Source organism: Manacus vitellinus, unplaced genomic scaffold (genome assembly GCF_001715985.3).
Source record: "Manacus vitellinus isolate BGI_N305 unplaced genomic scaffold, ASM171598v3 scaffold_3_pilon, whole genome shotgun sequence".
NCBI lineage: Eukaryota > Metazoa > Chordata > Aves > Passeriformes > Pipridae > Manacus > Manacus vitellinus.
The window spans coordinates 22,219,630-22,244,016 of record NW_021940535.1 but is presented as its reverse complement, the minus strand read 5'-3'; the positions used below and the strand labels follow the sequence as shown (position 1 = coordinate 22,244,016).

The window sequence follows — 24,387 nt, the reverse complement described above, 5'->3', positions numbered from 1 at the left end:
ATCATTAATAGAGGACCAAAAGGTAAGCCAAGGCATGTAACGTCTCTAAATCTTATCCATACATCTCTCTGATGGAAGAACCGGTGCATACACTGCCATCAGTATGTGCAATTTGTGAAAGTATGCAAAAACAGGTATATCCTAACAAGATGCTGGAAAAATATGTGAACCAGTTATCCATTTATAGAAGTACATGAAAAAATACCAAAGAGTGGCACGGTTATATCCGGGTGCTTCTGCTATAGAAAGCATTTGTATTACCCTTACTTCTCTGAATAAATTCAAATGACAGCCCCATTTCATTTCTTCATTCAGTCTGGAGGCCAGATGGCATTAGAATCATTTACTTCACCTTGTTGTGCTTAATTACTACAATCAACACACTATTTTCCAAATTAATCATAACAAAGTAATTTCATTAGTAACACAGCAGGCTGTTGAATTATTAGCATCATAACAGTTTGCAAACAATTAAACTTTATTTGAACCTTAAAAATTTGCAGAGTAGAACATTATTATAAGATCTAATGGCAGGATCATACAAATCCAGAACAGAGCAAATAATCAAGCAAAACACTGTACAATATATGAGTTACAACCACCTTTTATAAAATTCACTCTCTCACTGCTCACGGAAAGGCAAGTGCAACCTAAGCAAACAAAGAAAATAATATGATTAGCATTTTCTACCTCCGAGTTTTGTTTAAGTTGTATTAACAGAGATTTTCTTATCCAAAAAAGGTTATGTTATTTGCACCGATTTAAAGTAAACCATTCGTTCGAGACGTTATTCCAAGACATTTCCAGTGAGTTTCAGATATCTTTTACGTTTTAAATGTTAAGGCAGTTTGTTTACTTCCCTTCCCCCCTTCCCCACAAGTACCAAGAGGGGGAAGCCCTAAAGCAGAACTACAGACAAAAGCCACTTGATTTCTTTGGTTGCCACCACCCAGGAGAGGCCGCTCTGGGCAGCCCTGCCCCTCATCGCTGGGGTAAGGACTCCCTCTCCTGGAAAAAAGGCAGAAGCGGCGCGGGACAGCACGGAGGGGGAAGGGGACAGGGACGGGATCGGGATCCGCCTCCGCCTCCTCCCGTCCCATGAAAATTTGCTGCCACCCAGCGCCGCAGCCGCGCAGCGCAGGGCCCGGGCCGGGGCCGCCCCCGGCTCGACACCGGCACCCCCGCGCCGGCCCCGCGCTGAAACAAGTCTCGTCCGTAGGCACTCGGTCTCAAGGATATGGGGGGAGGGGGGGACGGGGTTTATTCCAAAAAAAAGTAGGTGGTGATGGTGGAGGGATTCGGAATCACGCAATTAATAAAAAGCCATTTCGGTGGGCAGATTTATGGCGCTGCCATGTTAACAAGGGAGAAGGAGCGTTTCCAGCCCTGCTATTAACGCTTCACATTCTGTACACAATCCACCGGTACGCTTGACAAATTAAAGTAGTAAAAGATCTGAAGACTATAATCTATCATTTTAATGCTTTGCTGATAACGCACAGAATCCATTTCAATGACTATCTCTTTTTAAAAAATTGAAACAAAACTCCGTACCCCGTTTGACGTCTATTAGAATCCAGTGTACCAGCAAGGACCATACATTACCCAACACAAAGCATAACATCTCAGTTTACTGAAAGGATCCGAATTCTGAGTTCAGGCTAACGTTACCTTTTAACCCACACTGTTCCCAGGGTCCGCCTGAAGCGTAAACAGCACAAGCAACTACACAGGGACCTGCACAGGCTCAGCAACTCGCACATTGGCCTGATCAGCCTCCTTGGCAGATTAAGGGTCGCACAAATCAACTGTGTGGAAAGCTTCAAAAAAGTTGATCTTGCATGCTAATGGCAAAGCACGGCTCCAAAACAAGAGTATTTAAAGTATTAACTCTGACTTGCCCAACCCCTTGTCCGTAAGTGGTAGTATTTTAGCGTAGTTTTTTGTTTCAACCGATGTTTTCAGCCACAACATTCTGGATTTGACAGCGAGACCGCAGGTACTAATCCACGTAGCATTGAAGATTTGTTGCGCAACTTGTATCAGAATTCCACGGTATCCAGATTTGACTCTGCAGAAGTATCTGTAAGGTACAGATAAAATATTCCGCTCTACCATGGACAAAAATATGTTTTACCTGCAATTTAGCTCATGTTGACTTAGCAAAAATCACGAGGTTGAATATATTTTCACAAATTTTCATAGAATTCCATCTCCAAGTCAGAAGGGTATCCACACAGGCCAAATTATTACATCAGCAAAAGAATCAAGTCTTCATTGTGTGTCAACAAAATAGTAATTAACAATACAATACTAAATGTATGAGAGAAATAAATCATTGCCTAAAACCTAACATAAAAAACCATTTGGAAACAGAATACCCTGAAGACTTGCAATATTACACATAAATTTCCCTCGATTTTCCGGTGAAACTGCACAAGATATACAGTGAGCATTAAAAGGTTAATGCATGCATGAACTGAGTAATAGTTTACCCTCAAAGTTCAGCTTAATTTTTCTAAATCTGAGGAACACGAAAAATCCCCGAAAGAACACAAACCTACAGCTATACATAAAAACTGCTAGCATGTTAAGGAGCAACAGGCACTATATGGCTGCTTGTGCCCCATATGTTAACTACCATCTATTTCATTTCCTATCATTACAATTCTATAAAAAGTGACTAAGAGGAACATTTCCTTAGAATTATGATCAATTACAGTTTATAATGTTTAATGTACACAAGGCAACGATCTGACTACATTCACTGAAACCACAAAATGTGTACAGCAGAATCTTCCTTCAGAGGCTGGGTCTGTAAACTGCAGCTGCACACCACTCTTTATTTCAAGTGCAGATTTCTCCTGATTAGGGAGAGGGAAGTTGAAAGTTCATCTTTAACCAAAAAACCTCAAACATGCATATCAAACCGAGTCCAAGTATCTATCCCCTTCCACAGTTTTCTGCAAAGTGAGATACACACATATTACTAAAGTAACAAAACTAACTAGAAACAGCACCAATTTTATTTTAAAAAAATCTGCAAAAGGAACATAGTTATTAAATATATCATCCTTTGTACGCTGTGGTTTAATATTTCATATAGAATCCCAGAAAAAAAGTATTTTAATTGAACCGTCAATATATTTTGCCATAATCTTTATGTTAACAGGACTCCTACAAAGGTTCCAGGAAAGACATACTTATGAAACAGAGAACAAGGGAACATAGAAGCCATTACAGAAGATTGGATTAAAATGTACTTACCCAGGCCTCTCAAATATCATACATCTCCATTATGTAGGCTTTAGGCACCAAGCCAACGGTTCCCTTCATTTCTCCTACCCACCAGCCATATTCATCGTACTCCTAATTGAAAACAATATGCAGTATTAACCTTTAGTCTGATATAAATGCAATAGAGTTTTGTATGCAACTCCTTATGGATGCTTTGTCTTATATACAGCTATAACCATTTTAATTCAAAATTAAAACATTATATCTTTTTGTTATAGGCATTCACATGCAGAGTTAGGCAAAGGCAGAAGCTAAATTTTAAAAAGGCCAGGCACACTCAGGAAAATTTCTTAATTATGGCCACACTTCTCCAACATCTACTAAAAATATTCTCTCTTCATCACAAATACAAAAACTTTAACTTTGTAACCAAAATCTAATAGCACAGCATTGACATATAAGAATCAACAGGGATTCTTTCAGTATGACAAGGCTAAACTCAAACTTACAATCAACTTATTTTAAAAACTACTTTGCTCAATGCGAAGGGAACACTACATATCTAATACATAATCTTTCTACGGACAAAGTCTACTATTGCTTTAGGCTTGCAGAAATTCTATGGCAGATCTCATATGCCTGACAGATGACTAATGTACTTTTGTTTGAAATTTGTTTAGGCTTAGTGAGATAAATATGAAACAAAATGAATTATAATAGTTTAAAGAAATAATATCTTCCAAAAGCAATACCAAGTAAGAGTATTGTGGTATCCAAATTTAATTTTTTCCTATGAGATAAATATTTTAAAATCAATCCTAACAGTGGTTCAATAAATTTTAACAGCTGAAATTGCACACACACATATATTGACTTACAAATGAAGTATTATTAAAACAGAGACCCCACTGAAAAAGGAATGATTCGTAAGACAGAAATTACTTTGGAACAAACATGAAAAATACAAAATACACAGATATCTCTGATAAGCAGCGTCTGTTTCCCGCTACACTGTTCTTGTGATGAGAAGATAAAAGGCTGTAGGATTTTGAATTACTGGTCCTACTGAGATAAAGCTATTATTTTGACTGTAGATAAAGTTTTTTGGTTATAAATAGTCAAGTGGAGCTTAAGGGTTAATGGAGTTTCATTAGAGCCTGAGCTATAATGATTTGCTGCTGGCATATTTTGCCTGGTCAAGAGTTCTCTGGGGTCCTATGAGGTGCTTAGTGTACTCAGCTCTCCCTGTGCTTTAACTGAAGCCCTGCTGATGGCCCATCTTCATGTGAGCCCTGGCTTTTTTTTGCCTTTTTTTTTTTTGCCATTTTTTTTAAATGCTTGCATGCAGGCACACGCACGCTAATTGTGGAAGGCTAAACACTAGTCTTAAATTAAACATCTTCCTCCTCTTAACAGTGAATTGGTGATTTAAAAGATTCTATCCTGCTGTCCATAAAATACTGCAGCAAGTGTGATTTAAAGGAAACACACATAAAAAGCAGCAGGAACACCTTCATTTATGATGTGAACATGCAAACGAGAAAGCTGCAAAAATAATTCCACCTTCTTCTCCTTTCCACTGCAGATCAGTGCTGGGGATGGGTCTGGTCTTGAAAGTCTAGAGGTATCTATCTGAATCTAATCTTCAGTGCACACTGCTCTCCACAGAAGTTAAGAACTGCTCCTAACCTTTCCCATGGGGCTTCACATTACACCCCAAATCCTTAAAGGCGAAACAATACCCTGACACTGAGGTTTATAATGTTCCAGATCAGCCTGTTTAAAAATCTATGCTTTATGTCACAATACACTGTTTAAATATACAAACTGGATTTCAAGACTGCAGTGGGAAATTGCTGAAAGGAGCAGCACTCGCGTACACTACTGGAATCTCAGCAATAAATCTCTCCAAGAGAAAGCAACAAAAGATTTTAAGCTGCTACTTGGAATACGCGAAGTGACTGAAAAGAGTGATTAAGCAAGTTTTGCTAGACATCAGCCAAAAAAACAAACAATACATGAAATGAGGGAAGTGGCTCAGTTAAGCAGTCATTAAACTGCATATGACAAATGGCACAGAAAAAGCCTGTGGATTACATTACCCATTGAAAATGTTCCACTTAGCAACACTACATGAACTTAGAAACAATTGTTTTTAAAGAAACAATTCAGATACCTCAAATTAAAATTAAAAGCATGCTGCTGTTCTGAAAACTTTCTGGTTTTTGCTACTTACTAATACACCACTTACTGCTCTAGCATGAAGCTAAGTGAGAAGATGAAATGAATGTTGATGTAACAGACTAGTAAACTAATTTAAGGATTCACTCCAACCATTATACCATACAGACAATACTGCAATACAGAAGCTTTTACTTTACATTACTATTCTTTGCATGGGTCTCAAGAGCAGCATGAATCCCAATTAAACTATCTGCTGTCTATACAAGTCTGAACAAAAATACAATGCAGATACCTGGCTACCAAGAACATAAAACTTTAATCTCAGGTTTTAGAATGATTAGATAGCACTCCCTTTTAAACTGATTAAAGTACAGACATTTCTCTTTAAACTCCTAACCACTCCTTCCTGTCCTCAGTACCACAAGAGTGCTTAACTAGTGAGGCAGATAAGCAGCCCCCTAGTCCTTTCTTCAAGTCACACATAAAAAGCAAATTGATGTATTGTTTCTATCAGTGTTATCAATTATAAACTCCCTCACAGCAATACAATTTAATTAATACACTGCTGTTGTGAGGTCCATATGTCTATCATTGCTGGTTAAGATGTGTAGAATAAAAGTCTACAGTCCACATTTGTGGGAAGTAATGATTAATATGTGGAAGCATTAATATGCAGGAGTTAGAAGTTTTATAAGAATAAAAGTTGGGAAGCACGGTGCTTTTGCAAGCATCAGCTTCAGATCTCAGGTACCACTGGGTTTACCATCTGGTATCCCTCACTGCATTCAGCTCTTAACTGCTAACATAGGCAAGCAACTATACTTCAGAAGGACTGATAAAATAATGAAGAGTCCTTTAATCTACAGGAAACCATTGTAGTCAATTTATAAGAAATATTGCATCCCTTTGTAGGATGTGTAATTATTTTCTATTAATCATGTGCTATAAAGCTACATTATGTGGTTATTCTGTTATCACTGGAAAGAGGCCTGCAGTCAGCTCCTGACAATGTTAGGTAATTACTAACACAAAGCTTCTTTCTCCTTATGTAGAAACGCTATCAAGATCCAGAGGTGCTGTGATGCTCGCTGTATGAAAATAACTCTCCAAAGAAATTCAATAACTGCAAAATGAATTGCTCCAAGGCAAATAGAGGGATAGGAGAGGGGGCAGGGCCAGATCCAGCCACCATGCAATGAGGAGAATGCACAAGTGTGCGGCCACGCTCTGCCATGTGACGGGGAGCACATTTGCCATACCAGGCAATGTTAGCAGGGCTGGGGAGAGGAGGGGGCCACCACAACCCCTGGAAGACAAGCACCAGGGCAATGGAATATATTACGCCCAATAATATGAAACAACAACCTTACCAAATGACCAAATGCTTTCTAAGCTACTTCTGCATTTCCACTGTCTTAGAGTGCCTTATTTTTTTTCCTCGCAGAAATTTATTAACCAAAGTGAAGTAATTTCACAGGGCAGCAAGGAACAGGTTATGACTTAACATGCTGGCAAAACATTCTCTGTACAGCATGCTTTGACAGCAGGGGGAAAATCCCATCAGGGTTTACAGTTTCTTTAAATGCTTTAAACTGAAGACTGTGAGCAGGCACTTCTCCTTGTCCCCATCCCACCAATTTCACTGCACTGATGTGTATGTACCCATGACTCCAGGAGACATTGCTCATAAAAGCTTTTGCACTGGGGAAAACACGGTAGTTAGAAACACACTACCTGTTTTCTATAGATATCTTTTAAATCCAAGATTTTAGTCCTCTATAGAAGACAATTCTGACATGCAAAAAGAGAAAATCTCCAATACAGTCTCTACCTTTAGAACAGATCATCTGCCTAAATTAGGTTCTCCAGATGCTTTGCACCATACTAACTTCTACTGACTTCAGCAAAAGTTGAGAACATCTGGTTCTTGTGCAATTAGTCCCCATTTTTAAATACATATGGTATGTTTTTTCATGTTTGTGGAGTGGGTTTTCTTATTTGTTTTGTTTTTTTAAAAAAAAGTTGCTGAAAACCATCATTGTGTTTCAATGCCTTGAAGAAAACAATGCAGTGGTATTTAAAAAAAAAAACCACGACTGAAGTGGGTGAATTCAACATTTTTCTCCTTCCCTCTTCCAGTGGCACTGTGAGTAATATTCACTTACAGGCTCAATATCTGCAAACCTTAAAACTGAAAAGCAAAACTTATCTATAGCCTTCTTTGGGGTTAAAATAAGTAGCCTTTACTGTCAAGCTAAATATGTGTGGGAAGCAGAGATAAATTTTTTTCAAAGACTATCCTGGGGGGCAATTTTGGCAAGAAAATATTTTAAAACATCTCTAATTCATCCAGGAGATTCATACTAGCTAAAAAGTTTTAGAACTTCCTTTGGTGTAATTGTTGAATGATACACTATCAACCAGGGAGCAGTTTTGGCACAGAACAGCATTTTCTCTAAAAAGCAAAGAATGACAAATGCTTTAGATAAGTGAATGAGACTTCTTCACAGGTAGTAGAGTTGTTTTAAGACAGCAATAAAATGGTCATCTTTAAAAATATAAACCTCAGATTTATTGTATGGTTGCATTATTAGGTTTTATTTCCCACAATAACATGAGATGAAATAGACACCAATTAAAGATTTCCAATATAAATCATGGTAAGCAGACTGAATTCTGAACCAAAAGTGTCCCCAGAAAACACCCTGGAACAATAAAAAGGCCATTTTATTTTCCATTAGATGACACAAGGCCAAATTTTTTTCTAATCAGGTAGGTAAAGGCTTAAATATTATCAGTATGCAATCCAGCAGACCTAGAGCCACTTTGCATTAGTCTTAACTAGCCTTCTATCTAAAGGCCTTCACTTTTATCTTGTGTTTAGACATGTATTTATTCACCTCCCCTCCCATGAGGAATATACCTAAACAAGCCAGAAAAAGGGTAATGTACAACTTTGGTGTAGCATTTTAGTTTTGATCAGAAGCATCCCACTGAAGTGAATCACTCAATGCTCCCATTTTCCCCACATTGGCTAACTTGGCAGAGCACACATACTACATTTATTTAAGATGAAATTAAAATGGAAGATACACCTGAATGTACTTTAACCATTAATTTGTTCTCATTCCACAAAACCATGCTAGACCTCTTCAGACATCAAGCAGCTTTCAAAAAGTATAGTGTGGACACCGGGGCCTCAAGCACTAGTGTTTCACTCTGCAAATCTGCTTCTATTGGTACTCCCCATTTGCTAGGGGAGTCATAGGCAGTATGGTCATGGAAACAGAAATTACTCTTAAACATACTCAGTATGCTCAGCCAGAAAACAGCCTGACTAAAGAAATACTCAGGATTTTAGTATGCCTTTGATATCTTTTTGAGAAAATACTGAATAAATACATTTTATTAAGATTATACAGATAGTGTACAAAATGCTCACAGTGATTCTGAAACAGCTGCATTGTTAAGTTGCACTTTATTTCATAGGCAGTAACCCAAGCTATGAAGATTCTTTGTTTGTCTTTTCAATAAGTAAAAAATACAGGTTGAGATGTGAGCATTTTAACAGACATTTATTGTGTTGAAAGAACAAAAATCTGCCATGCTGGAAACCTACAATCTCTGAATAAAGGGTAATCTAAACACCAAGTTAATGCTCTACTTTCATAAAAAATTCTAGTGCAAAAGGTTAAGTCACAGATGAGATTTCCATGACTCATAAATATCAGACTGAACAGCATTGGCATGTAATGAAATAATAACAGGTAAGGAGAATTCCAGTTTGAGATATACTTTTTGAATTTAAAAATTATTTGCTATTTAAATATAAATATAAATAACATGGATGTTAAATTAGCTTTAAAGTACAGAAATGTCTGTAATTCTACTAAGCAGGTGCCTGCTAACATCTAGGTAAATTTTCATTATTACTTGCTTTTGGCCAATGTAACTATGGAATTTCACAACACAAAACATACACCTAAAGCAAACAAACTATTACTGCTAGTGCTGCACTTGCATAAATTGTGCATACGAAACTTAGGAAAAAAAAATCGAGCTACCTCCATTCACAGTTATCTTTGTTTCTGGAAATTGATTTCTTGAGTAGAGTTATGGAAGATTTATAAAAATGATTTTTGTATCATGGTCTGTTTTCCCATTTATCACATGGGCTTGAAAGCAAAGGCAAGCCCATAACTGAGCAGGAGTTAAGAGCAATCATCCTTTTAGCAAACATGACTCCAAAGTGTTACTTTCTAATAGTCAATATTAACTAAAAAATGTTATTAAAGAGTCCCTTTATCATTAGAACTATAAAATATTTTTTTACTGTATAATAGAATAGGGGTATATAGTTTTCTGAAAGTTCACATCATTCATAGCATAAGTGATAAAAGACACTTGAATATTCAAGAATACTATAAATTAATAATAATAGTATATCTCTACAGATACATTGATCAATTAATCTGAGAAGTTAACTACTTTTTTAAATAAAGAAAAGCTAACCAGTAGTATTGAGATAGTTCTGTTAATTCTGCTCAGATTAAAAACTCAACTTTTGAGGGAAACTCTCAAAGTTAGAAAAACCTAGACCAAAGTTGGGTTTGGTTTTTTTTTTGTTTGTTTTTGTTGGTTTGGGGGGGGGGGTAAAAAAAAAGGTAGTTTTTGAATGCACCTTTAAAACAAGAAAAACATGTTTTTCTACAGTAATTATACCAGTCGGGCACAGGTATCTCTGTTGTCAGAATATGAGCTCATGCTCATTGAACTAACATTGAATTTTGATGCTCAGTTTAAAGCAAATTATGAGGGACTTGTCCTTGCATAATGCCTAGCTATTTTAAGAAGCAAACGCTGCCAAATTGAAACCAGGTTCGTTTTTCTAAAAGGCGTTTACCTAGAAACTTACGGGTAGCATATTGCTCCTCTTCCTTTATTTAAATTCTATAAGCGCCCAAATTTGCTAAACCAATTCATAATTATTTCTGTTGTAATAATGACCTCTCTTCTTGGAAACAAAATAGTCACTTTTCCCCTAATTTCTGTAAAGGTATGTGAAAAGCTAGTAAAAATATATTGCTTTGGCATAACTGTTTCTGGGAGAGATGAATATCTGTCTTACACATTCATCAGAGCAGCCTACACCATTTATATTTCACTGTAAAACAAAGAACTATTACATGTTGCACAAATATGCTCGATATTTTGTTAATGCTTCACCCTTCCTACTATAACACTACTATACCTGTACTTACTTCCTTATCAGCAAAAAGTGATTTTCAAGAGCAATGTTCATACCTGGCTGACATATGATAGAAAGGCAATAAAGCCATAGCTAGGTTCAGCTGAAGCTGAATTTATGACACCATTTTGGATCCATACACATAACCCTCTGTCAGTACCTGCATCTCTCATTTTCAACCACTAGATGGTGTAAAAAATAAAAGAATTGCCTAGGATGCCTGCCGACTGCCACAAAATCCAAGTATTAATGTAGTGGATTAGGAAATATTTTTAAAGAAAAGTGTTGACCCACTTCAGGATGGCTAGGCTCACTTTTTCTTTGGTTATATTTTCACTTACCAAACAAAGCGCTCATAAATGATCAGACCTTGAAACTGAATCAAGTGGAAGGTTAAGATGGATAATTCTCTGGCATTTTGCCCTCCAAGGACCCTAAATTCTCAGCTGACAGTAGCAGCCAACACTCATTTTTTCCAAAAAAGCTGTAACAATCTTTAAGCGAAACAGGGCCAAATTTTCTGGGCTATATTTTGGAGTAGAAATCAATCCCAGAGAGAGAGACTCTATATATCTGGAGCAGCAGCAAGCCTGTTTCAAGGACTGATTATGAATTAATCATGGCACGGCAACAAGTCAGTTGATATACACACGACAGCTTAAGCTACTGTTTTTTTATTCTGCTCCATTTTTTAAATTAAATTTCTCACTTTTTTGGGGAAGGAGCAGCAACCAATTTTTTTCACCTACGAGCTGAAGATTAAGATTTTATAGTCCCCATACTGTACCCAGAGAGCACAACCCACAAAGAGGCCAAACCCATGCAGTGGAATCCATTCACTCATGGGCTTTTTGGGGTGAGGAAGAGAGGGAAGAGGTGGTTTTTTTAAATTAGTACAATTCTTTAGTGTTGCATAACTGCCTGAAAGTTTGCCCAATCCAAGAGCGTTATTCAGCCTTTAGTAATGCAATTCAGTTATTAGCTTAAGTGATGATGAAATACCTCAAAAGACATACACGGTCAAATTACTATTAGTAATATATCTTCTATATTTTTATAGATCCTTCTATCCATAAATCTTAAATTTATTTAAAACAGAAGCTGTCACATTTATTATCCAGAAACATACTTAAAGGTATCACAGAAGACTTAAAGCAATTGTGACAAAACTTAAGAGTTTGAAACTAAGACAAACTAAGTCTTTAGCTTTCATGCACCTACTTGTATATTTAAATGACCTACAATATTTTTGGCACTAATTACCCTGAATGGCAATTAGATCTATATTCTACATATGTTTTGAAGGCAGGTTTTTTTCAGTGAGAACTTTAAAAGCTCAGCTTTTTTTCTAATACGTGGGGAACAGAAATTTCCTTTGATTAATTGTTCAGAAGTAGACTTCAATAGACCACGAGATATATATTTTAGGAGAGGTTTTGGTTTTGTTAGGGAGGTTAAGGAAAAGTAAGAAAATTAACCAACATTAATGTAGAATAAAATTTCATGCTTATACTTCATGCTTACATTTCATCAATTAAGCATAAATTCAGATTAAAGGAATTATATTTCTCATTTGCTTTGCAAACAGGAAAGTTTGCAATTAAAAATTGCCCAAATCTGTCAGAGCAAACAAATTTGGAATCTGAGCTGTCAGAACAATTACAATATACATACAAAGATGAAAGCATAGTTCAAAAAAACACATCTTCTGTAGCAAGATCCCAAAAAAGTCAGAATTAGCACAGTCAGGAATATAAAACAGGAAACAAAAAACATAACATACAAGATAACTTAAAATTCTACAAGGTTAACTTTTGCAAGCAGAAAGCACATTGTCTCCTGTTAAATCAGTTAACAAATGGTAGCCAAGATTTAACAAGTAAATAAACATGCTTTTAAGTTAATTCCTGTTACACAGCTATGTTTTAAATGTGGTTATAGTTCATTTGACAAAATAATTAATTGCAGTGAATATCTGGTTGCAAACAAAGGATCTGAAAGGGAGTGCCAATTTCCCCCCATAGAACTGTGGGAATGTGTCCTTCTGCCATGTCTCTCTTTTTACAACTATGTAGCCCCCAGTAGCACCTCATACCTTGCTGAGAATGTAGATAACGTCACCTCGTTTAAATGTCAACTCATCAGGTACATCTGCTGTGCAGTCCCACAAACCCAGATAGAAATTGGCATAATCGATATTTTCGCTATCTGCAAAGAAAACAGCACCTAATTAGAAAAGGATAAAGACTGAGGGACTAAAGTTACACTTTAAATCTCCAGATGGTACAATGCAATTCATTAACACACACTTCTTATTCCTTTTTTTTCAGAAACATCTCTTTCATACCACAAAAGCAAGTAGAAAACAAGTTTAATGTGCAAGCCCTTCACTGGCAAGTTGCATCACTGAGAGACATGTAGCTACAGGTTTTCAAAGCATTTTCCAGCTGCAACTTAAAGCACCTAGTTTTCCTCCACACGTACATTTCTAGCAAGCCATATATGTATCTCAACTTGAAACTGATGAAATTCTTAGAATATGATTAATAATAATCTGTGAAAGGAAGCCAAAGTAAGTATTTTGTGATACGCTCCCCCTCCTCTCCTGTTCCAACAAAATTAAAGAGCTTCTCTGAGAACTTTTGAGATAATCCTTGATTGTTCCTTCTGAAATATTAGAGAACTTGGAAACTGTTGCTGAAGTTGCATTTCAAAAATATTTGTGTCAGCTCCAGTTTAGGACATTAAGCTCTGGCTAAACATGCAACTACACTACAGTCGTAAACTCATCCTTCTAACAGCATAAGCACAATGGATGTGCTGTGTTCAAGCTGCCATACAGACCATTAACTGATTGATTATTTAGCACTCTTTGCTCTGTAATACGGCAATAACACAGTAATAAATGCTTTGTCATACATTTACAATACAGAGCACATCTATTGAAACACAGCACTCACACACAGTTAAATACACTGGGTGCTTCTGTTACACTGCAAACTATTTCCTGTTTTTAATTCCATGAGAATGGAGTGTGATGAGTTAATGCAAAAAGAATGTAAGCAATACCACTAAGATGACCAGTTACATTATGTATACACTAACCAGACAGAATGTATATGTACTAATAATTTACATCACTGGAAAGCTATCTTCTAATTCTGATAACATAAATATCACTGAACTGGTTGGATCAAGGCTGTCATCTTAGTTTTGTTATATGATCCTTGAACAGCAGGCTTGCTGGTTATTCCAACATATACCAGTTACATTTGCATGTCGTTAGCACTCTACACCATTATTTATAGTTTACAATTTAATCATGATTGGTTCACTTTATTACCAAAAAAATCCTGTTAAAACATCAAGCATCAAGTGATAGAAAGCGTCACGCTATAAAAAAAATAGCAGTATTCAACTTGTGCTCTTTCCTATTTTGGCAAATACTTAGATTTGAACTTTAATACACTCTGTATGAGCAAGAAGAGCTTGTTTTCTATTTTTCCATTTCAGTCTGCATTCTGTGCTATTTTATTTGGATGGCAATACTGTCATAAGGCTAAATATTTACAACCTTGAATTTAAAGCTGCAATGCCAATTACCCACCATTTAATTTTCCATAACTGGTGATTAGGAGCTATGACTTCCTATGTAGCACTAGGGGGTGTTCTGGCTGCCAGTGCCTGAATTCTTCTGTCCTCACCCCAAAAGCAGCAATTAGATACACATATAAAGCTCCCAATCACTCAGAAATATGATTTGGTTATTCTAAAATGCCTAGACATTATCATTTCAAGAGGAAGGCAAAATCACTTTGAAGTGAATCGCTTTGAAGTGTTGCTTCTCCAAATTTTGGCCTTTCCTATTTTTTACTCCACTATTTACCAACACAGGTTACCACAAAATTAATTTGTGATAAATATTAAATCAGAATCTCTCCTTCATGTTTTGATATCGTACTGATCACAGTTCCCAATTCTTATCTTGTAAAAGATAACATAAGCCCATGTGAGTATAAACAAAAAGAGCTATTTCAGTATATCCCACCTTTCAAATCTTTGAGCAGTTAGCTTATTGATTTGGTTTAAAATACATTAATCAGGATTTTTACTTCTTCAGAACTGCACTGAGAGAAATCAAGACTTTTCATGCTGACCTTTACCACTCTGAGCTCTGTTCTTACCTTTGTGTGCCTGAAGTAACTCCTGTTAACACTAATGGGAGTTGCAACAGAAGAGACACTGTAGTGGGGGACACACATCTCTCCCTATATGTTCATCATGAGCATTTAATTGAGTCTTAAAGTGGGAAAGCAAATCAACTAAGAACATGGCAACACTGGAAAAGATGCATTTTAAAATAAGCTTATTGCAACAATGACAATGTTGACCACAGACTAACCAGGACTCTGTGCCCTCATTTGTGAATTCAACATAAACTAAGGTCATTTAAATCAGAAAGCCACATTTTTCAGACAAACATATACCAGTATATCAGGAGCACAGAAACAAAAAACAGGGAAAGAAAGTAAGAGTTTTAAGTTTGTAAACAACTATGCTGGTCTTCCAAGAAGTGTTAATTTCAAATTTAAAAACCCCTCTCACGCCCACCAGTACAAATTTCTCCAAATTCTGTAAGAGCAACTACACACACATAAAAGATAATTGTAAATGTAACTTCAGATTTTATACATCTAAAGTGAATAATGCTTCATAATATGATTCATAGTGCCTCACAAACACAGGGGTAGAATAAAAAAAAACTTGCAAAAACCTCTGCAAAACAGAAGCCAATTCTTTCTTACTTCAGTCCCTCTTTCAGTTTGAGAAGACCCTGACAAATTTCATTTTATTGCCTCTGAAAAATGGTATATAACAAAACCATGGGGCCTGTGTAAAGGAATTTGTTATTTATATGGTAATGAAATAATATGGAGCTTCTTAAATACATGTAATACCTGAAAACAGATGGATTTAGCATCAAGAACTTACGTGCTCATTAGAGTTCAAATTCAAAAGGTATTGATTTTCCGGCATTACTCTGTCACAATCACACTCTAATCTCATATACTATGAAATGTCACGTGCCTTAAAAATACTATGATGACATAATCACTAAACTAAAGTCTGTCATATTTTAAAGTTGTGGTCATTTAGGCCATAAATACGAATAAGACATGATTAAAAAAAAGTTAAGTGTGTGGCAGAGGGCAGAAAGCAGTTTGTATTTACCTACCCATTGCTTTTAAGATTACCAATGACAAGAAATGGGTAAGCAAGATTTTGGATAGTTTTTTTCTTCAGAAAATGCTTCTTTTATTCTAGGACAGCTATCTGGATGAACTACTATCCAAAAAGAATTCCTCATGGTTTTCTTCTGCCATCTCTGTTTTTCCAGTAATAGCAACAATAGATATTTTTGTCCAATATATTGATGAAAACACTTCAGAGTTTGACAGATCAAAAGGCAATGTCTGCCAGTCTCTTTGACAGTAGTCTCAGACTGCTTATTTCACTGAAAAACGCTGGCATCTGTCAACACATCCTTGAAGAAAGAAAGGTGAACAGTTCAGGTAAAAAAAAAAAAATCTGACAAATATATCACTCAAGCATGCACCACAAATACTACTGTTTAAAACTTAAGAATGCCTATGAATTACTCAAGGGAAAAAAATTACAATAACATTCTAAAAACCACAAAAGACATGGGGAAGAAAAAATATGAAAAAATATGAAAATGCACTACCTAAAACATTAGAATAAATGTGATTGTGTCTAATTTCCATTTCAACACTGATGGCATCTAAGCTAGCAAACCCTACTATGGTAGTGATTTAGAGCTAGTAGTTGTATTATTTGCCTATGCATCACTTGTGGAATGAAGGAATACATATGTATGCTTTCCTTTCACAACCATGGTCCACTGCCTAGTATATTAAACAGCTGGCCATTCTGACTCATGTTCTTCAACTCATTAATAAGATTCTTCAAAAGTTAATAGCGTCAGATTTGAAGATTACTTAACAATATTTGAAAAATACAAACTGTATCCCCTTTTATTAATGATGTGCTCAGTATTTACCATACTGAAGGCTTAAAGATGGAGATACAGGTGAAGTTGAAAATTAATGCTACCAGAATGAGTATCTTACATAAGTGACTCTTGGTTTTGAGTCTCAATGCCCAGACAAGCCAAACCCTGTTAAAGAACACTGGTGTTTGTTTGTTCTGACAATGTCCTAAACTGCAAAAAATGCCTTACTTGCCCTTTATCCTACAGGCCAGAAAAGTTAGGAAATAAGGGGAAAATAATTATAGTGTATTTATTTGGACTCAAACTCTAATCTAGCTCAAACTGTTCAGTATTATCTTTCTCTTACTGCTCCTTAGTTACTCTAAAATCAACATATTTACACTGATACAGCACAAAACATGCCACTTATTGAAACAGTGACTGTGGGAAAGATAATGGGTAGATAGTCATAGCAAGAAAGACCAAGCAAGCCATAACTGAAACTCTTCAATGCTTTGGTATTTTAAAATAAATAGGTCACTAGCAATTAATGTAAAGCTATCCAGCAGCAACAGTCTGCATCAAGACCGACAGAATAAGAAGAACTCAAGTCTGCAAGTTAATTGAAGCCGAGATATGTTAGGACAAGAAAAGAGTAGGAAAAAAAAGAAACCTTTTTTTGCACTTATCAGCCTGAGCTCACAGAAAATTTACAGAATATTTTCTGTGAAGTTCAGGTTTAGTAAAGCTAGGCAATAAATTAAATTTAAGAATGTATGCACTGTTTGTGTGGACAATCACGAAATAATCTTGAGTCAAGTCAGATACTTATGATGTGATGGCCATCAGAAATACTCATGTCAACTCAGCCCTAAAGTCAAAAAAATTACCAGTATTAAATACTGAAATATGTAAGATCAGATGAGAAAGTTATTGTTTGGAATGAATCTGATATCTGGGGGGGAACTGCTCTAGTATTTTCAAAGACATTACACAAACACTAGTAGGATTGATGGGGCTGTTCTCATAGCAGTTAAAACTTTTCAAAACTCTACATGCTAAGGTTTTGATTTCTTAAAAATATGACCAATTAGAACTTCGGGAAGATACATTAGTGAAAAAAACCAATGCAGTTGGTAACTTTATAATTGGATTGACCCCATGCTCCATTATGACAACACACTCTTATAATTACAGTAATGTCTAAATGAGTACTAAATATTAAGGCTGTAATGAGTCATGTTGTTTTACACATGTTTTTAGCAGAGCACAATGCTAACAGCATCTGATGACTTGGCTCTTGCTTCCTTTCCAAGAAAAGCAACCCAAAACTCCTCACAGCAACCTGTTCCTGCTTTCCTGTATGGGTCAGGAAATCAGGCCTCTGTTTCCTCTCCACATGTTGCAACAGGAAGAGCACTGCAGAGCTACTTCCTAAAGGAACTCTTCTTGCCCACCCCTTCCTTGACAGCCCTGAAAGAATTATGTGTATTATGTACGATGGGGGAAGGAGAGCCAGATTGCATGTCAGTGCAGGTCACAGTTACAATGCAGCAGATCTCAAAAAGGTGTAAGGTCTGATAAGGAACAGTCTTCACTACTTGCTGTGTCAAATCACCAGTAGTTTATCTAAAGGTCTGCACCCTTGAAACACAAATATATCTTGTTTTTAAGCATAACTGGAAATACCTTTCTGTCAAGAAAAGTTGTCTGGCCATATGACTTTACATGGTGTATGCAGTTATTTTTCCAGTCCCAGAGATAATTAGCACAAGGGCAGTTTGCCAAGCTAAAGCTGAGAGAATATCCTTCACAGCCTTTCTGGGCATTTCTGTCCTTTTCCAATTTTCATGCTGCTGTCACTGGACTCTGGCATTTCTTACCCAATTCATTTGCTTTCTGTGGTAATCATATGCAATGAAGATATGCATGGCCAACATTTAAACAGGTTGCAGATCAATTAGTGGTCTTAAGTTTATCTGATTTTTATCAAAGAAGACAGAGCTTTGGGTCGATTGTCAGAGCCTGTGTCAAGTTGACCTTTTCAGAGACGTCTACATTGCCAGTCCCTTGGGCAACTTGTTGTCCCCTGTTAGTCTCTGAATGGCAGAAGTCTGTTCTGCTCAAGCACAAAGTATACACAGATGTCTATATTACATTCTTATAGGTTTGACAGCAACTGCATGTTGTATCTATAAACTGTCCTTTAGCAGTGACACTTCCTCAATGATGATAAGCTAATTTATGCAACTAAATCTCCTTTGTGCAGAAATGAAAGCTAATTGAGTCATTACAAAGTAATTCAGGAAGGAATACCTTGTATAAATTGGCTTACTTTATAAATCCTTCTCAAGTGGTTTTCATGCATCCTAAGTGGTGCTAAGCAGTTTTGCTGCTATCACATACTCGGGTAAAAAGACAGCTTTACAGAGCTATAAAAACATTATTTTAAAACACCAAATGGAAGAGACAAGAAAATAAAGGTAAAAATAAAGAGCATAAACAAAATAGAGAGGAAAAGTTTTAATTACCTGAATCAGTGCTAACATCCTCCTGGCTCTCTTTTCTTGGCACTTCAGCCTTTGAAGGAACCTGTTCTTCTGCAAAACACATAACTGCAGATGAAACTTCGAAGGGACGCCTCAGCTAACAGGAATTACAGCCCCCATCAGTCCGAAAGCCACACTCTACATTTCCAGATTGTAAACTGTGTTTACTATTTTACATTTATACAGAAGTTGGAACATTGTTATTTCTGTGGTTTCCCCCACCCATCCAAACACTCCAAGAGCTTTCTTTCAAAATCTCAATTACGAACATCTGTTTCCCTTTTCACTCTCCTCTGAGGGCAATCATATAGAGAGCTGCAGTTCTGCTGTTTTTCAGTCATTCTGAGACAATTAGAATGAGGATCATCTTCTGCTACATACACTTCTTGCCAGGATAAAGAAAATGAAACTGAGGATTGAAAAAGTATCCCCAGCCCACGAAAGAACTCCGTTCTTAAGAGCAGTATGCAGAGAAGGCAGAGGACATCTCACCTTCAGCACTGTCTTACATACACACTAACTTGACATCTGCATGATGGGAACACAGCCACTATAGATGCCATGCCTTCACTACTCCTGCCCACTGTGCTTGACCATGGTTTTAAGCAAGTCAAACTGTATCAAACAGCTCAGTGCAAGTTTAGGGGCAAGAAAAGAGAAAGCCTGGCAGCGATTGGCTCTGGAGCATGTTTTCTGGCTAGCAAACTTGGAACACACTGAAATCCCCACAGGCAATTTCGAAAGATGTGCTCCATACTTCCTGTCCAGCACAGACAGGGAATTCTCTCATGCCCAGACTCTCGCTTAAGTAAATCCACACTCCATTCAGTACAGGGACATCAGATCTGCTTCTCACATTTCACAGTCAACAATTCTGTTGATGAGGCAAAAAAGGGAAAAAACTATGAGATTTTTAGCTGTATTCTGTCTTTAGGTTCATAAGGAAGTAGAAACAAATTTATCTTTGCATTTACAGTATATCAAAACTGACAAGGTTGCTGTATGAATGAGGAAATAGTATATTGATAAACCCACTTCTGAAACAAGAATTGGACTTCTAATACATTTAAATTATTTGCCTTTGCTACTCATCACATCTTACACAGATAGTCATGCTTCTTTTTAAGGCACACATTTCAGCAACTAATTTTAATATTTTACTAATGACAGACAACAGACAAATAACTCACAGCTTTTAAAATGTTCCTTATTGTGCAACTTTTATGTAATTGCCCATATACTTTGACAAAGAGTGAATTTTATATGAACAGTTCAAAGGATTTTTAGCCTTGTAAAAATTTAATCTATCCACAAGACTGTTCTTGCAAACATTAAAGCAGATGTTTAAAGCATGAGAGTAGACCCGTTGGAATGAGTATGCATAATTGCTGCTAACCTCTATACACAGTCCTACAAATATTACAGTTACATCAGAAGATTCACTCCACAAAGAGTTTTGAAATTCTACCCTAGTAAGCCAGCAAGAGTTTTTGCTCTCTGACTCGACTAGTTAAAAGTCTGGTCAAGATGATTATAAACTATTATTTAAGCCAATGGGGGAGGGGGGTGGAATCAAAAAAAAAAAACCTAACAATAGAACAGGAGAAATCTGAAGCTGCAGTACTCACAAAACACTCTAAACTATTTACTGCATTCAAATGTATTCCCCTACTTGGCATTAACACTTGTTGCATATTTCCAAGTATGCTCATTTGTTTATTTTAAGAACTCACAAATGGAGCATAAATGGCAAAAATGCATCTCTATGTGCTGTCCAGAGCACTAGGAGGCACTGATATTCTGTGGCTTCCCTACCACGGTTGCACCACTCACAGGGAGTAGTATCCCAGTATCAGCCACATTTTCTAGGATTGCTCCCTTTTCCCAGAACATTTCAGCTTCATCCAACACACACTGTATTATATTATACTTTGATTAAATAAATGTTGATATTATATGTTACTGAATGTTTGGACCTAAATCAGCTCATGTGTTGAATGTACTGTGGATTTTAACTCACTTGTCATGGTCATCAGACCAGCTTAAACTGAGGACTAACTAAGTAGAGAGTATCTCAACTGAAGTAAAACAGCAGCAGAGGTTGGAAGAGACTTTTTCATAAGGTCCAGCTGAATACATGTAGATTGCGCTGTGGTTTCATGGAAAAATTTAGAATATATGCATTCCCCTGAAAGATGTATTTCCTAGAAACAAGAGTTCACCAGATCCACATCTGAAATGTGAAAATATCTGAATCAAAGCTTTTTGAATACCGAAAAGGTCCTAAATTCAAACAAAGACTGTCCATATTCACATACGGGTTTGGACTCCAACCATCCACACTTATTTCACTTTGCTTTATACTACAAAGTTGTCACAGAGAGGACAAACTCTCAGGTGCAATAATGCTGAAAGACGTACTCTTTCAGTTGCTAATGGGCATTCAGTCCATGGTACCAGGCTGAAGTGACTCCATAGGAAGCCTCCTCTGAAACATGCACTGCAAACATCAGGTCCTTGGCACAAACCTGCGCAAATGGTCCACCCTACTTCCTAATACGATCACGGAGCAGTTGTAATAGGCTTGGCTTAGGGTAGTAAAAAAGAACCTGTGGTTCTTTCTAATGTTTTCTGGTATTATGTCCTGAAGCAGTAACTGTGTGCAGGAGGCATCCTTTAAACACAGCAACCTCGATTACCTCAGGAATTACAGCTGCAGTCTGATGCAACACACTAAAGTCTGTGTTGCAACATGGCATAGAGTCAAAAGACGAAAAATTAAATTAAAAAATACAGTAGAAGTCCTTCTGGTTTTTTTAAGATACTATGTATAAGGACCTATGCATCTCTACAAAATAATCTGGTCCAATTTTTAATCCTCTGTATCTCTTCTTCACGCCATCACTACGCTGCAGTGAGAAAATATTCTTTTCCACCTTCTCAATATGTCAAAATGAGACTAATCTACACTAATCAAACCAGTGAAGTCTTCCAGAGCTGTAGATCCAAAGAACTCTTATGATAGAGATTATGTTCCCTACTCTGCTGATACTTTAATAGCAAACAACCTACAAAATTCTTGTGACAATGCAACAAGGAACTAACTATATTTGTTGCAGGTTTTTTCATTTAGTCCATGAAAGTTGTTGAAAATAACTTACTTATTCAATTTCCAGTCAAAAGAAAAAAATCACCCAATCACAGATAATTCTACCATCCACTAAATTTAAAAAGTGAACAATGAATTCTACACTTGGTGAGGCTTTTCATGTTAATCCATTGGTTTTTTTTTTCCTTCCAATTTCTTTTTCTTAAAGGGGGAGGGTAAAAAAAATCAGACTACTTGACTATAAAATGGATAAGAGTTTGGCTTCAATAGTGCATTCCTCCAATGGAATGTGGTATTTCCATGATAAATATGCATAAACTTAGCAGTTTCCTCTACTAACAACCATCTTTTTATATTAGACTCTAATTTAATGCCATTATTATTAGGTATTTTATAGTCTTCTAGTTTGTGACACATTGTCATTGCACAATACTAGTTTATACCTTGGATAATCCCAGTTTGTGGGTTAATATACTCTATTCAACACTTCAAAAACAGTAAACAAAACCAGCTCAGCTATGCAGCAAAATCTACCAAACCACACAGATGGTTATAAGCTTTTCATTGTGTGGTTTCCATAGCAATCATATTGCAAATCTGGAAGCTACTTGCAAATAAGCAGCTTGTATTTACAAGCCTTTGGGCTGCAGCATGGAACACAACAACATGTGCAGTTATTATTCCAATCACATATTGTTAGAAAAATCATTGGAGGATGTTTTGATCAGTTCAGATAAAAACTACTGCAGTGAACTAATTTTTCATCTATTTCATAATGATACGAGCAATCACACACTTGTAATGCACATTCATTATCTTCATTTGAAATCTCACTGTGGTGTCAGAAGGTCATAAGCATACAAACAAGTCTTGTAAGACAGACCCCTCACAAAAACACTTCTATTAGTAAATAATCAATTAAAAAAACCCTTGCAGTGTCTTTACTGTTGTACTTGGCAGGGAAGAGAGATGCATGAAAAAAAACAGGTGTGTACATGAACTCTGCTGACATTCAGTATGACAGGTCTACACTGCTTTGCACATGAAAAGTAAAAGATACAATAGTGTGTTAACACCAAGAGTATTACTCCTACACACTGCTTTTTTGCTACCAAATAATGATTCTGCACAAATGCAAACAAGAACTTTTGAACCCAAATAAGTGCTTACCGTGGAAAAGAGTCAAGACCTTTTCTCTCACAGATTTATAATTTTATGAATTGACCCACCCTCATAACAGATGGGTTATTACTCTAACAAGAAACATAAATCAACCCAGCTATATAATTTTAAAAAAATTAGTAAGCACTGGCTTGTTTACAAACAAGACTATTTGTTTAGAGAAACATTTAATATTTCCAGAGAAGGAGCAATAAACACACAAAATTTAAGAACAAGATTGTTTGTATAATTTGGCCAAACTGACACCTTCTGCTAGCATTAGTAGTGAGAGCTAGTGATCATCTGGGGTCAAAGGAATGAGTAACACCCTGGTTTATGCAGGGCCAGCAAGTTGCCTTAGCTGAGGACAGGGGTCCCCAGCCTTGGGGATGGGGTCCTCTGCAGCTTTCTCACCATATACACACCTGTACATGCCTATACCCTTCACCCAAACTCTTTCAGCATTTTAGCCTAAGCAGTTTGATAGCCCAGAAGTCCTTCATGTATTGCTTTATCCTAGTCTTACTTGCCTTGGTGTGCATTTATAATGGCAGGGATTTTCGTTTCTGGTGTCTTCTTTTAAACTCCAAATCCACCCACTCTGTATGGAAAGAGCTCCAAATTCAGTTAGCAAAACTCTAGCTTTGATAAGCCTACAATATTCCCAGAGATCTGTCCCTTTCCCCCAGCTCCTCTTGGACATGGCAGATTACTGGAAGATTTACACACAGCTTCTTGACATTTCACCCTGCATTCCCATTAGCAGCCTAGTGTACTCTGTAAACAATGAAACAGCTTAGAAAAGGCTGCTGAAGGTGCTATTCTTTAGCCATAGTGTGAGATCTTGGGGGCAGCAGAGAGGGGGACACAGACTATTGTTTTATTA

At 36.7% G+C, this 24,387-nt stretch overlaps 1 protein-coding gene across 1 annotated transcript in view; it reads right to left on the bottom strand.

Moving 5' to 3' along the window:
- Positions 1 to 1,458: 1,458 nt before the first annotated feature.
- Positions 1,459 to 24,387, bottom strand: part of SKAP2 (src kinase associated phosphoprotein 2) — a 107,686-nt gene continuing 84,757 nt past the window's right edge. Inside the window, exons 9-12 of the mRNA XM_018075889.1 lie at positions 19,214 to 19,279; positions 12,765 to 12,877; positions 3,268 to 3,369; positions 1,459 to 2,083 (exon numbers count right to left, since the gene is read on the bottom strand). Coding sequence (XP_017931378.1) covers positions 3,277 to 3,369; positions 12,765 to 12,877; positions 19,214 to 19,279 — 272 coding nt within the window. The 3' untranslated portion in view covers positions 1,459 to 2,083; positions 3,268 to 3,276. The remainder of the gene's footprint in view (positions 2,084 to 3,267; positions 3,370 to 12,764; positions 12,878 to 19,213; positions 19,280 to 24,387) is intronic.